Genomic DNA, 14977 nt, shown 5'->3' with positions numbered 1-14977 from the left:
TGGGAAGGTCACAGCTGCCAGACCCTGATCCCCAGTAAAGAGGATTCTAGGAAAGAGGAGAGGGGCAGAGTCCCCGGCCCCCGTGGCTCTGGCGCTGGGCAGGGACACCAGGGATCCTCACAGGCTGTGTTTGCTCTCGGCCCTGTCTCAGCTCCTGCCCTGATAAGCACCTGTTCACCTGCATTCCCACTGCACCTGCCAGGCACTGCAAACTCCTGCTCCCACTGGGCATGGTGCAGCACAGGTGGGAGGGAAAGGAAGTGTGACAAACCAGGTAAAGTCAAGTTCATCAGGTGATTTTCTCACTCTTATAATCTTGAAAGGCAGCTGTTTTCATGCCTTCCTGCCCCCCAAATGGTAGATACAGAGGAAGAAAATACAATTTAATGAATGAAAATCATTTTGCTCTGAAAAAAATGCTCTGAAAGATTCTCGTTTTCTGCTGAGAAAACGCTATTTACAGAGAACGGAACTGAAGGAAAGAGGAAAACACTCCATCTTTGCAGCTGCAATGGCCAAAACTCATCCTTATAGACACTGAGAACTCACTGACAACATCCCCAAATCAAGCTGTAGGGTAATGGGCTTGCTTTCTATTTTTTTCATCCTGAAAATCTTTGTACTTTTGGATCTAGCACAAGTTGCCCAGAGCAGCTGTGGCTGCCCCATCCCTGGAAGTGTTCAAGCTTGGACGGGGCTTGGAGTGACCTGGGGTTGGAATGGGATGAGCTTTAAGGTCCTTTTCAAGCCAAACCTTCCTGTTTTTCCATGGTTTGTGTTTCAAGGCAGCCAGTGACTATTTATGGAGCACAGTGAAAATGCTCACGAGTTTAACAGCAATAAAATTTGTGTTTTTAAAAACATCAAATATTTTTACATATATATTTTTAACGCAAGCACAGATATGAACATATTTACCAATATTTATGTGTGAACACATCTATCAGTCCCACTACAAATCTGGCTGCAGCAGACTTCTATCCCCGGAGCTGTGTGTGGCTCTTCCACCTCCTCTCTCGTTGGACAAACACACCTTTGCCTTCCAGGTTAAACCTTTTAACCCACCTAAAACGTCCGGCCCAGAGCTCCCCACGCTCGGCTCCAAAGGGGTTTGGAAGAGGCTAGGAGCCAGCCTGGAGCCTCCGGGCTGTCCCCGGCTCCCAGCCCAGCTCGGGGAATCCTTACCTGCGAAGAGCACCCAGGTGGTGCCCAGCAGCTCCGCGGGACGGCACAGCAGCATCTGCCAAGGGAGAGCAGCCCCAGCTTTCCCCGATTTAAAATATCCCCTTGCAATTCCGCGCTGTGCCGAGAGCAACAGGTGAGGCTGTCCCGTGGGTTGGCAGCCCTGGGATGGATTCCCGGTGCCGCGGGTATTCGCAGCCTGTCCTCCTGCCGATGGCTCCTCTCCCTCCGCGCCGATTCCCCTCCCAGACTCTTCATGGGAGTGGCAGCAGCGGCAGCTCCCGCTCCTGTCCCCGCTCCCCCGGGGGGGAAGGAGTTGCCGATGGCTTCGGCACCGCTGGGATCGATCGGCGGCCCCCGGGTCTCCAGGGGCTCGGGCGGCGCAGGGCAAGGGGGTCTTCCAGGAATAAAAATTACAGGGGACATCCCAAGTCATTTCCATGCCCCGAGGCCAGAAGATCCATCCCTATCCCTTTCCCACAGCTCAATCCTCTCCCAGAGCCTGGAGAAGAGCTGGAATTCGGCCCCAGCCCGGTTCTGAGGGGAGCAGGGGCTCAGTCTGTCTCTAAAACACCTGTGAGCAGCTTTTTCCTCCACCCCTTGAGGTGTGCTGGGATCCTCTACGCCCCACAGGCTTTCTTCAAAGGGAATTTTAGTATACCGGAGGGATGCTCCAGGACCCGGCGACCTAATTTTGTTACATCCATCTCAAAATAATGGAATTCCACATGGGTTTGGGTTGGGAGGGACCTTAAAACCCACCCCGTTCCACCCTCCAGCCATGGGAAGAGACCCCTTCTACTGGACCAGATTCTTCGAAGCCCCAAATGAAGAAGTAAGCTAAAAATGGAAATACTTTACAGCGGGGCTTGAAGCAGCTTCCCCCTATTTTATCCGAGTCTTGTGAGGGTCCAGAGGCTCTTGGTGGCACCAGAGGGGACCAAGGGGGATGCACTGAAAGCTGCACCTGCACAATCCTGAGAGCTGGGAGTGAGCAGAGGGCTCCGGAGCGCACTGGGGGGAAATTGGAAGCTCTGGGAGATACTGGAGGGAAAATGTGGCCAGCAAGTGTATGGGGAGGGTTTGGTTTCACTGCAGGGCTGAGGACTGGGTACCCCGTGGGACAAGCCAGCAAACAGGGATGGGGGCAGGTGGAGCCAGCTGAAGGTCTGTGTGTGGGGGGGACACACTCAGGCTGCACGAGGCGAGGGACACACGGCCCCAGCAGCAAAGGGGACAAAACTGGGGACCCTGGGGCGTGCAGGTGGGCGTGGAGGATCCCGGGACAGAGCAACACCCTCCCAGCTTCTCTCCGGGTTCCGTCAGCTGCGCTGGGCTCAGCTGCCTTCAGAGAGCCCCAGTGCCCTGCAGGCACCCTCAGGCCCCCCAGATTCCGAGATCTCCAATTCCCTCACATCATTCCCGCCCTCTGCTCCACCCTTTGGTACGACGGGCACCATATCTCACAGCTCCTAAAAAACGTTCCCACCCAGAGGCTCTGAACGGCAATTCCTGGGCTTCTCCGGAGGGATGGAGAGAGAGCTGCGGCACGAACAGCACCGCCACCGGCGGGAGCCCCGAGCCCGCCCGGGGATGGCGCTCGTGGGGTTTTGAAACGAATTTCTGGCATCTTGTGCCACCGTGTGGCCAGGGAAAGGCCCGTGCAGCGGCACGGCGAGGGAGACGAGGAGGGGTGAGCGGGATGGGGGATGCCGTGGGCAGGGACAACCCAGCCCGAGCGTCCCGCTCGCCCAGGACGGGGACGGCTGGAGGAGGGCGGTTTCCAGCAGGGAATGCTCAGACACTGCAAGCGGAAACGTTTCTTCGTTCCTTGGTTGTGGAAGGGAGTGGATTTGTCCCCTTCAAAAACTGGACGTAGAGCAGAAGGGATCCTCTTTCTTTTGCTGGGCTAGCTCCAGAGGGAGTCTCCCCGCAGGTCCCAGCTGCCGCCTGGCCACACCACTGCCACCACGGCCACCCCTCACCATTGTTCCAGGGGTCCGGTGACACCTTTTGGTGGTAAATACCCTTCTTGTGGGCAAACCCTTCTCTTTTTGTACAATCTTTTATTAATATCATTGTAATTATTGCAATTTCTTCAGTAAATTGTGACTCCAACTCAGAATTTCTCCTAGTGTTTTTCTTCCACTATGGAAAGAGGGTAGCTGGAGGGGGCTCAATTTTCCTGATGAGTTTTGAAATTGGCTCCTGCTGGGATTCAGGGCTGCCATTGGAGTGCTACCTGACAGGGCAGCTGACCTGGCACCACCTGCCCAGCCTGGGCTCAGAAATCCCTTTGAGCCCCCTGGACTCCCACGGCTCACTCAGGATGGGAAGCACTGGGAAGGGAACACCGGTACTGGGAGCATCAGGAAGCTCAGCCCACTGCAAGAGCAGATTCCAAGACTGTCTTGGCACCACAATCTCTACATTCAGTGTTTGGATTAAACAAGGGCAGCAAGTTCAGCACCTGTGCACCTGCACTGCCCCTGCCCCGAGGACATGGAGCACCACACACAGCACAGTCAGGGGTGAAGGGGCCCAGCCCTGCTTTAAGGTCTGGTCAGAGCAGAGGGAACACCCAAAAGATAGGGCAGGATGAAAAATTCTGTAACAGCAGGATTTGCTTTTGTTCCTTACCCTGTGGTCCTTCAGGGTGCCAGATCTCAGCTCCCAGGAGCTGAAAGGCACTTCTGAGTTACATCCAGAGTAGGAGAATCTTGGGAAAAAATACACCCAAAGAGTGAGGTTCATGCAGCAGAGAGTGTGATGATGACCTAACACCAATTCCTTAAGAAAGGATGGAAGAGGAGGCACGGTGGGAAGTTTGTCAGAAATCCGGGAGCTGCTGCCCATTGCCCTCAACACAAGTCCAGTGCAACAGGCAGAGCGAACAGCAGCATGGCAGTACTGGAAGTCAAGGAAAAGTGGGAATTCCATCCCTCATCTAACACTGTAATCTCTGCTTCTCAACATGCAGACCTTGCTGCTTCCCTTTTCCTTTTCTAACTTAAACCTTCTCAGAAATGCCCAGGATCTTTCCAGGCCCTCTCTCAAGCAGCTTGGCTCCGGTCAGTGATAAGAGACAAGATCCTAGAGATTTCCATTCTGCTCTGCAGAATGTCCCCTAAAACTGGCAGCTTAAAAAAAGGCCAAACAGGGAATGCAAAGCTTCCAAATCCTGAAGGCACTTGCTTGGAGGAGCACTTACCGTGGTGGGATTAACCACGACTGAGCCACCCTGGCTGGGAGGACCAGGCTGGGAGCACAGACAGCAAGAGCTGCCTGTGCTCAAAGGCAGAGAGTGGTCCAAAAAAACAGTCCCACAACCTTTGTTTTCCACCTGCCCCCTCTCCTGGGCAGGCCCTGGGAGCTGCTTGGAGAGGGTGGAGGTGTCTGAGGTATTGCAGTGTCTTTGTCATAGTGAGGCACTGGCACAGAGGGCCTGGAGCACCTGGGCAGGCACCAGCTCACCTGGCCCGCTGTGGAGCGGGGCTGGGGGCTCCTGCCTCTCCCAGGGGTGGCACTGAGGGGCTGCTGGCCTCTCCCAAAAGTGGGACTGGGGGCTGCCAGCCTCTCCTGGTGGCGGGATTGGGAGGCTCCTGCCTCTCCCGGAGGTGGGACTGGGGTCTGCTTGGCTCTTGGAGGGCTGGGCTAGGCCTGCAGCCCCAGCAGGCGGGCAGTGTTCAGCACATCATCCCTCGTCAGGTAACACCCACAGAGCTGCCGGTACCCCGTGAACGCCTCCCGGCCATGCAGGACACGCCAGTTATCCACAAACAGGGCCTGCAGGAAAGGGAAAAGGTCATCAGGAGGACAGCAACCACGGCAGGCAGGGCCACGAGCCTCTGGCAGGGCAGCTCCTGGGGATCCCTGGAGACTGGAAGAGCAGGTAAGGGTGTGCTACCATGGTCTCGAGCCTCCTGTTCTGCATTGCCACAGGTGAGGCTACAGCCAGTTGTTCCACAGGATCCAGCATAGCTCTTTAACCAGCTCTTTATGGAGCCAGCCCAGAAACACATTTTGGGGTTTCTTTACTTTTCTACTGGAGAGGAAATAGTTCACCAGCAATAGACAGTGTCCAACTTATCACTGAATCCCAGAATGCTTGGGTTGGAAGGAACCTTAAAGCCCATCTTGTGCCACCCTCTGCCATGGGCAGGGACACTTTCCACTATCCCAGGCTGCTCCAAGCCCCGTGGAACCTGGACTTGAACTCTTCCAGGGATGGGGCAGCCCCAACCTCCTGCCTCAGCAGAGTCACCCATATACAGGCTCAAACATAATCTCAGAACTGTAATTTCTTCTGGAAGAAGTGAAAGCCTGAACATTAAGTGTTCTGGCCTCTCTGCTCCTGAGGACTCTCATTTCAGTGGCTGGAAACTGGGACAAACTCTCCTCTGAGGCAGAGCTGGAACTAAACATCTCTGCCTCACCTGGGAGCTCGTACTGCTTTAGGACAGCAGGAAAACACACACACAGAAGCCACTACTGTTAACCCTGGAGCACCCAGAACGAGGAGAACTGCTGGATACAGCAATCCCCAGACACTGGCACATCCACGGAGCACCCTGCCCTTCTCCCTGTGCCAAACACACAGGATTCAGCTCCAAGTCCCACCATGGACCAGGCCCAGAGGATGCAGCTCCAGGTCCCACCTTGCCCGGCTTCAGCTTGACCCAGAGCTCATTGTCGGGCCGGCGCAGCTCGGTGGTGAGGGCGCGGTGTGCGTGGTACCAGCGGCGCACCACGTCATGGGGCACGGTGTTGAACACGGCACGGTCGTAGTTGTTGTACCTGCAGGGAGAGGAGGCACAAGAGACTGCCCAATGCGGCTCCAGGTGCTTCCAGGTGAACCTCAGGAGCCTGTGGGATTAGTGGGTATTTAAGGGAGGCTGCAGAGGTGACTGAAGAGGTTGTGCTGCCAGCACAGGACTTTTGGGAACACGGCACTGAGGGCAAGAGGAGTTTACTAGAAAGTGTACACCCGTTCTTCCTGGTTTTCCATGGAAGGACATGGCAAGACTGAGGGTGCTGGACAACATCCAGAACTGAGCCAAACTGGAGTTTCAAAAATCAGCCCAAGTTTCCTTTGGAAGGAATCACTCTGCACTCTCCCTGTTATCTCCCAGGATATTTTCCAGGAGCTTCATGAGAGAACAGATGAATTCTTCTGCATCTCAAACGGAATGGGATGAGAGCTTGGAGCTGAAGGGAGAATGCTAGGAGTGAAAAATCAAAGCTCAGCACTGACACCCATCTTTGTATCAGGGGTGCTGACACTTCCTCTAAAGCAGGAGGAACACAGGGTGTTCCTGTGTTTCATCCCTACTCCTCAAAGATGTGCGGGTCTTCAGCCCATGGAATGTTCTGGAAAACCACCACAATGCCCTCTCCTCCCTAGTCTGGCCATTACCTGATGAGATAAAGCTCGTTGTTCCAGGGGTAGACGTTGAGCACTGGCCCCACTCCAATCATGTGGTTGTGGCAGCCGCTCACGTTCTCCACGTACTCGTGTTTGAGGGGCACCTTGGCCAGCAGCTCGAAGTGCTCCGGGGCCTGGCGCAGCACCTGCTCGGCCGCGTGGAACCCGTCCACCAGCAGCGTCCGCCCGCCCGTGCCCTCGTGCTTCAGGCAGTGGAACACCTGGATGCTGCACAGACACAGAATCCAAGAGCAATGACCTTGGCTGTCTGTCCCCTGGGCACAAGGTGCTCCCAAAGGACACTGCCAGGTGTGGATGGAAGCACCACCTGTACCTGCTGCTTCTCCAGACCCAATCCCACAGGTTTTGCTGGGTGAGGAGGCAGCAAACTGTCCGTGCTGCTTCCCAAACCCAGGGACACAAGTCTGGGAGACTTCAGGAGCTGCAGGATCAAAGCTATATCACCCAAAATCCAAACCCAAAGAGGCTGTGGCTGTCCCATCCCTGAAAGTGTCCAAGGACAGGCTGGATAGGGCTTTGAGCAACCTGAGGCAGTGGAAGGTGTTCTTGCACGTACCCGCAGGGCTCCTGGAAGTAGGTGGTGTCCGTGTGCCGGTCCAGGGCCAGCTTGGTGTAGGCTGTGTCTCCCCGGGAGAAGTCCGAGGTGAAGTACCACATCCTGCCATAAATGGTCTCCCTGGAAAAGAGATGGGCAGTTATGGGTCAGTGTCTGGGTAAGGCACATCCCCCCCTACATTTGAGTTATTCCCCTCTGTCCCATGCACAGAGTCATTAAAGCAGAACAACTTCACAAAATTCAGGTTTACAGGGATGGTGCTTCTAATCCCTCTTCTGGTGCTCAGCTCCACTTTTTCCTCTCCAAAGAGTTGGTGGTGATGAGTCTTCCCCTCCACAATTACTGATGCTTCCACAGCAACCGTCATCCCCACAAAGAAGTGACACGACTTGCCTAAGTGCAGCCAGCTCTTACTTGTATCCACCCAGGGTTACCCAGTAATTCCCTTTCTTCTTCCCAGAATCCTGCTTTCACTACCTCCCCCCTCCAACACGCACAGGATGGAAGGGACAGCAGGCAAGGCCAAACAGCACTTGGGCTACAGGGGGAGGGTGCCTGGAGACAAAAGCTGGCTGGATATTCCCTGGAGCCCCTTGTTTCTATTTGGAGTGACTGTTCATTAATAGGAAACCCTCTTTTTCTAATAGCCCCAGGCAAATCAAACTGTCTCTACAGCTTGGATAAAGCCCCAGGCTCGGCCCCTGGCCTGCCATGCCAGGGTGGTGGTGCATTACACAAACTCAGCACCCACACCTCTCACTGTTTTTCTTTAACAAGAGCTCCAACTGGTCTTTGATCTCCCTGGCTCCCAGGGCCAGGCTGCCCTCGCGACCCCTCAAGTCATAACAGGAAATGTCTCTCCTTGCAAAGCTCTGCTCTTCCCAGACAGCCACTTCCTTCAGTCCCTCCTCTCTGCACTGTCCCACTGTCACAAAAGTCATCGTATGCTCTGAGGGTAGCTCAGTAACTGATTGATTCCCAGCTCTCCCATAAGGGAGGGTGGATCCCACAGTGGGATCCTCCATCCAAGGTCAAGGGGGGCAGTCAGAGCATTTGTCTGCAAACCAGGCCATGCCACACAAAATACAAGACAAGGAGGCAGCAGCTTTCCAAGCAGAAAGAAAACAAGTTTACCCATCCCAGGATAGCCCAGGTACCTGATTATGCTGATCCTCTCTGCCACGATTTTCGTGTCCTCTTTGGTGGGAGTCACATTCTCCACGAAAGCAATCCCATACAACAAGAAGTTCTGCAGGAATTCCTTCAGACCTTCATCTGTCTCCAGGAAGCTCCGGCAGTCGATGGAGGGGACCTGGGCTTGCCGGTAGATCTCAGCATTCCAGAGGATCCGGGGGTGCATGACCTGCTGCTTCTGCCCCTCGTAGCTGTTCTTTGCCAGCCACTCCAGCCCGTAGCGTGTCACATGTCCATCTGGCCCTGGCACAGGGATAAGGGCAGAGTCACCAAAATCCCACTGACCTCCCCAAGATCATGGCACCTGTCAGCCCAGGACAGGCCTCACCCTTGTCACCTGTCTTGGGATGGGCTCTTTGCACCCTGCTGCCACCCAAAATACGACCCGAAGGGCCATGAGTCCTAAAGGTCTTGTCATTGCTGCCACAACTCCAAATGCAGGGCAGCTGCTGCAACCCTCTCCAAATTCCCAGTCAACCGTGGCTTCTGCAGTGGTTTTGATTTTTGTTCACAACACTCTAAGGACAATCAAAGCTTTAAAGTCAAGCCCTCAAATGAAGGTAAGCCTCACCAAAAGGAAGAAAGCAGCTGAGAAAGTTAAGAGAAAGGACAGAAAACAGGCATGGTGAGCAGTGCTGACAGCTGCTCACACAGGACAGGGAAAGAAAAGAGAAGCAACCGTGTCATGCCTCATCTGCCTTCACCTGCACTGCTGGGGGTCTGACCAACCCAGACACTGCACACACAAAAAGGGCTGGGGCAGGAAAACCACATCACTTTGACTGTAAGCACAGGTGTGTTTACAGTGAGAGCAGTGTTTAAAACCTGCTCATGGCTCAGTATCTTCCCAGACAGGCAGATCTGGAGATAATGCTGCCTTCTCCCCGCAAAGCCGGGTCCATCAGCAGGCACAGGAGGGCACAGGTGCTCAGGACTCACAGGTGAGGAAGAGCGTGGTCTCGTCCACCCGCACAGCCTGGGGCCGGATGGCCAGGTCCACGCTGGCCGTGTCCAGGCTGCGCTGGTTGGTCTTGGCATTGTAGCAGGAGGCGGAGCGGCAGTGGTCCCGCAGCCACACGAAATCCAGGCGCATCACGGTGCTCCCGTACCTCAGCTCTGCCAGGGATGGGAGCAGAGGAGGCTTTGGGGCAACAGGGAGGACAAATAAAGCCAAGAACTGAAGCCCAGACCCACACCTTATCATCCCAATTACAGGGGGTGGAGTGGTACCCCTTGACATAAACTGTCACATGAGGAAGACCTGGCAGAGGATCTTATCAAAGTCCCGGCTCCTTTGCTTTGGAGCTACTGTGTAAAATGCTGAGCTTGCAAGTGACTCTGAGTACTGAGATCTCACTGGCCTCAGCTGCCACCACCCTGAGCAAGGTGGGCCAGCAGAGGTGGGCACACACCAGAGCCAAGGAGGGGCCTGACAGTGGAAGGCTCAGACAGTTTTTGTTCAGGAATCCCTGGATTTGATTACTTATTTAGCAGCGCCTCACTTATAGAGGACAAGGCTGGTCCATCCTGTCTTTGGGAATTCCTGCAGGGAACATGAAACAGCCCCTGGTGTGCATCCCTCTAACACAGGCTATTTCAGAAGGAAAACGCACATCATTCCGGGGAACAAGGGTGGAAACCCTCTCTGCTGTCCCCGGGCAGAGCAGGAGCACCCACACCCAGCACACCTACCGAGATGGTCCTGGTGCAGCTGCCAGGCACAGCAGGGAGATGCTGGGGCTGTGGAGTGGCAGCGTGTCGGGGCAGCCAGGACGGGCCCAGGGTCCCGAGGCAGCCATGGCCGGCGATGGCCAGCGGTCCCACGCCGCCCCCAGAGCAGCCGCGCCAGCCTCTGGCACCACATCCTAGCAGTCAGGAGAGAGGGGACAAGGTGACTTGGATGGGATACTCTGTCCTAAACTGCAGCAGGACACAGCCCTGAGGAGACACAAAGGAGACACTGCGATCCTGTGAGGGTGGGGAGGCCCTGGCACAGGGTGCCCAGAGAAGCTGTGGCTGCCCCTGGATCTCTGGAAGTGTCCAAGGCCAGGCTAGATGGGCCTTGGAGCCACCTGGGCTCATGGAAGGTGTCTCTGCCCATGGCAGGGCGTGGAATGGGATGAGCTTTAAGGTCCCTTCCACCCCAAGCCATTCCCTGAATCTGTGATTTACCAGGCAAAGCCATTCCAGGAGAGACAGCTGTGTTCAACACTCTTCTGCAAAACAGTGGCAAAGCCTCATCTCTGAAGGTCTAGTCCCCCCTCTAGCATTCCCAATTTCAATTCATCATTCCTGGATGGAACTGCAGCAATTGGGGAAGCAGTGACCTTGGTTAGGGAAGCAATAACAGAGGAATCCAGTAATTAGGTCAGTTCTAGAAAAAGCAGGCAAAACAACGAGGAGGAGGAGGAAGATCTCTGCTGCTGGTGAAGGACACAGCTGGCATGGAGGAGAAACCATCACGATTAATTTTAGGATAGAGGTTAGAAGGCGATTTCTCCAAGGGAAATTTGTAACAGCTCTTCAGTGAAAAGAGCAACGGCAAAAACCTGACAAGTTTTAGATGACGCCTCAGTCTAAATGCCTGTCATGTTTATGAATTTCTGGGGCCCAGGTCTAAACCCAGCAGGATTTTAACAGCACTTTGAAGAACACTGAAATGTGGTCTCTCTGGATAAGACACTGGCTCAAAAAGCATTTGTTATCGTAGACTTCTGATTTTCTTATCTGGAGAGTCCAGGCACTGGAGCTCTGGCTGTCCAAGCTGCTCCTGCTCTGCAGAAACCTCAAAAGCTGGTGATAACAAACAAATCCACAGAGGTGCCACATTCCCAGCCAGCAACTTGTTAAGCAGGGATAAAAGAATGCAGACATCCCTAGGGAGAAAAAGTGGGAATGTTTTTGAATAGAAGGTTTGAGATGAAGGCACACTGACACACTTCAGCCCCTGAGCCCTTTCCATTAGAAATTTTCCCAACATCCAACCTAAACATCCCCTTGCACAGCTTGAGGGTGTTTCCTCTTGTCCTATCCCTTGCTACCTGGGAGAAGAGACCAAACCCCCTGGCTCCAGCCTCCTTTTCCAAGATATCCATTACTGGTTCCCTGCTACCCAGCTTTGAAAATCTGCTACAGGAAGAGGAATGAGCCCCATTTGACACACAAATCTCATAACCAAGAGAATAAAAGCTACAGCTACAAAATCCAGGCACCGCTCCCGATGTTTATCAGCTTTAAAATCTTGAAGAAATTATTTAAATCCCTGAACCAACGACTCAGAAAGCTTAAGATTATCTGAGAGAGGGAAACCCTGTCCAGTTAGGCTTTTGGATCCACTGTCCCAGTGGGGGGTGGAAGATAGAAGGAATCTTGTTTGCAAACACAAACAGGACCCAAAATGCCAGGAAAAGGCTCACCCACAAACCCATCAGCACACTGCCTGTTCCTGAGGCAGCTCCAGCCTTAGTTTGATCTTTCCACACACATTTCTTTTAACTCCTCCTCTCCCAATATCAGCAGTGAGCAGGGAATTAACACAGGTAATGGGAAGTGACCCAGATATTTAAACCTAATCAGGGAGATCTCGTGCTGCTGTTACTGGAAGAAAACATCCCAGGCAGTTCAGCGAGAGCCTTAAATTCAATCTTTCCAAGAGATACTAAAACTAAGAGGCATTAAACCACCCCAAATCTATATAATTTGGGAGGATTTACAATTTTTGTTGTTTCATCAGAGTTAACAGCTGGAGGAGCAACGTGAACAGCAAACTCTCTTCCTGCACCTCCTGCTACCTTACTTTTATGCTTTATGTGGTCCAGACACTTGGGCAGCAGTGAAATGAGAGAATTCCAGACAAAATTTCCCTCAGAATTCAAAGGGAAAGGCAGGAGGGAGCAGACATTAAATGCTCAGTGCATAAACACACATGGTGGGTAACACAGGAGTGGGCACAGAACTCACAGGGTGGAGAAGAGTGCTGGAGGGAAAAGCAGAAACCTCAAATCTATTGTGGTTTGAGGAATCCCCATCAGTCTTTGGAGAGAAAGGACAGGAGATGCTGTGAAAGGAGCAGAAAGGAAGCCTGGGTTTCATAGGAGTTAGCCCTAACCCTAACACTGCAGTCTGTCTCACAAGAAACATTTTAAGGAAACAAAACCTCAAAGAGGTTTAACCTCTTTGAGGAAAAGCCACAGTCCCCATTCTGGACAAAGGAAATGGTGAAAAAATGAGTGACCAAATAGTTTCAGCAATGGGAACATCTAAAAAATGGAGAAACACCACAAATGTGGAGGCTTTCACCAGCTTTTAGCCAAACCCTCCTGGGCATGGGATGACCCTGCTGCCCTCCCTGCCCTGCTCCAGCCCCTCCAGCCTGTTTGTCCAGCTCCTCTTAAAAAAAAAAAAAAAAAAAAAAAAAAAAGGTGTTTTCTATTAAAAACACCTCAAAGATTCAGCTGCTCACACTCACTCAGTTTTTACTTCTGGAAGCACCTGGCTGGAGCCAAGGTTTCTGATCCATACGGAATAGGGAGGTGTCAGTATCACACAGTCCAAAGTGAGGGAAAGGAATTTGGGTTTTGATCCTCTGGGATCCTTCAGCCTGACAGTTCTTCCTGCAGTGAAGCAACACCGAGAAAAAGTGGAATTCTGCAAAGGCTGAGCTGGCCTGAGGGCTCTGCCAGAGCCAGAGGAGCCAAGAGCACAAGCCCAGGTGACAAAACAGATCCCCCAGGATGGCAGCACCTCTTGGACAGGACACAGGCAGAGTTTAACAGCCTGAGCTGACTCAGTTAATTACAATTAATTTCCACAGAGACAAAAAGCAGACTGGCTGTTCCCTGCTGAGCTCCTGCCCTTACCCTGCAGACAACTCCATCAGATCTCAGCTGTCAGGAACCAGATTCCCCTTCCAGCCCTTCCCCACATGGGATTTCAATGAAATTAAGGAGCTAATAAAGACATCCCAGGCACTGCCAGCTTCACAGCTACTTCATTTTCCTGGAAGCAAAGGGAATTATCTGCTCACCCCACGTTTCACACTGACCACCTAACGCCAGGTCCCCGTCCCAGAATCTTATTCCAGCCTCCTGTTTGCATTTCTCCCAAGCAAAGCCTTCCCTGGCCACACAGCTCAACAGAAACAAGTTCTAATCCTTTTTTTTTTTTTTTTTTTTTTTTTTTTTTTTTTTTTTAGCAAAGCAGCCAGTCCTGATGGGAGAGTCCCCCCCAGAGGAGTTACTGCAATAAACTGCTATAGCTAAATTACCTAATGCTTTGGGTCCTGCCCGGGCAAAGAGCAGCCAGGCAGCTCTCCCGGGCAGGGAGGGGTTGTGTTTTTCCAGGGAATGAGGGAAAACAGCTCTGCCCACGAGCTGCAGCCTTTCATTCCCTTTCGATGGGATGGTAATCCCCGTGTGACCCCGGGCCTGGCGTTACCTGGGATTCTGGAGCGCCGGGCAGAGCTGGGGAATGATGGAGCGAGGCTTCGGCCGGGCTCGGGATGCCGAATGGATCACGGAGGGGCTCTGCCGGAGGGAACTCCGCACGCTCTGCGCCGCTGCTGCTGCGGGCTCTTCACCGCTCCCTCCTCCTCCTCCGCCGGCTCCCTGCGCCCACCAGGCCGAAAACGCCGCTCGGAGCCTTCCCACATCGGCCGCTGCTGCCCGAGGGAACCGGCGTCTCGGTGGCCCTTTAAAGAGGAAAAAAAAACCCAAGGAAAAAAGCTACGTTGCAACTGGGTCCTTTTCCGAGGGGGCCCAAGCGCAGCCCCCGAACCCCGCGAGCAGGACGAGCCCCGCTCCGAGCCCGGGGGCTGGGGAGCACCGCGACCGCCGCGCCCCGTCCCGGCCCCCGATCCACCTCGGCGGCTCCCCGGCCCCCCGGCGTGGCCCCGTCGCCTCGGAGCGGCGCTGGCGGGCCCCACAGCCCGGGGGCGGTGGCGGGGCCGGGCCGGGAGGGGAGCCGGGGCCGCCTCAGGCCGCCCCGGGGCGGGGCCGCCGCCGCCATAGAGACGCGCGGGGCAGAGCGGCCGCAAACCATAGAGCCGGGGCGGGACGGGGCCGGCGGCAAGCGGGACCCGGGCGGGACCGGACCGGAACGGGGCCGCTCCGGGAGGCGCCGCGGCTCCGGCGGCCGCTACGGTCCGGGAGGCCGCGAGACGGAGTGCCGCAGTCGGCACGGAGATCGGGGAAGGGGCGGGTGGAGCGCGGCGCACGCCCCAGGGGGACGCGCGGGTGCCGCCGGCGGGCGGACAGCGGCAGGGGTGACGGGCTCGGGGCGCAGAGCGGAGCCTGCGGAGTGCTGCCCCCGCGCGGGCAGGCGGCGGGACGGACAGCGAGGGGAGCGGCGCTGCCCCGTCCCTGTCCCTGTCCCTGTCCCTGTCACACTACCTTGCCCCATCCCTGTCCCTGCCCCTTTCCCTCCTCCCATCCCTGTCCTGCCCCTGCCTACTCCTTCCCCGTCACTGTTCTCCCTTCTCCTGTCCCTGTCCCCGTCCTGCCCCGCTGCAGGTGATGCGGTGTGGGGAATACACACAGAGCACCTTTTGGGTTACAAAGCGCTGATTTTCATCCAGACGCACCGGAACATTGGCGTGTGCG

At 54.8% G+C, this 14977-nt stretch overlaps 1 protein-coding gene across 3 annotated transcripts; it reads right to left on the bottom strand.

Annotated features, from left to right (window-relative positions):
- Window positions 1-2672: 2672 nt before the first annotated feature.
- On the bottom strand, window positions 2673-14319 carry TMLHE (trimethyllysine hydroxylase, epsilon). Of its 3 annotated transcripts, XM_066202476.1 has the most exons (10): window positions 14238-14319; window positions 13815-14067; window positions 12847-12991; window positions 10071-10243; window positions 9318-9494; window positions 8342-8621; window positions 7185-7304; window positions 6599-6835; window positions 5841-5979; window positions 2673-4968 (listed from the first exon to the last, which is right to left on the bottom strand). In XM_066202476.1, the coding sequence occupies exons 4-10, from the start codon at window positions 10240-10242 to the stop codon at window positions 4837-4839; spliced, it is 1257 nt and encodes a 418-aa protein (XP_066058573.1). In that variant the 5' UTR covers window position 10243; window positions 12847-12991; window positions 13815-14067; window positions 14238-14319; the 3' UTR covers window positions 2673-4836. The 3 variants fall into 3 exon arrangements, with proteins under 3 accessions (XP_066058573.1, XP_066058572.1, XP_066058574.1); XM_066202475.1 differs by lacking the exon at window positions 12847-12991 and having other exon boundaries at window positions 14238-14313; XM_066202477.1 differs by lacking the exons at window positions 12847-12991; window positions 13815-14067; window positions 14238-14319 and adding an exon at window positions 10551-12661.
- Between the last annotated feature and the right edge of the window lie 658 nt (window positions 14320-14977).

This window comes from Chamaea fasciata, unplaced genomic scaffold (assembly GCF_029207755.1).
Source record: "Chamaea fasciata isolate MVZ Bird 193981 ecotype frontalis unplaced genomic scaffold, bChaFas1.0.hap1 SCAF_22, whole genome shotgun sequence".
NCBI lineage: Eukaryota > Metazoa > Chordata > Aves > Passeriformes > Sylviidae > Chamaea > Chamaea fasciata.
Note: the sequence above shows the minus strand (reverse complement) of the source record. Positions and strands in the feature narration are given on the sequence as shown.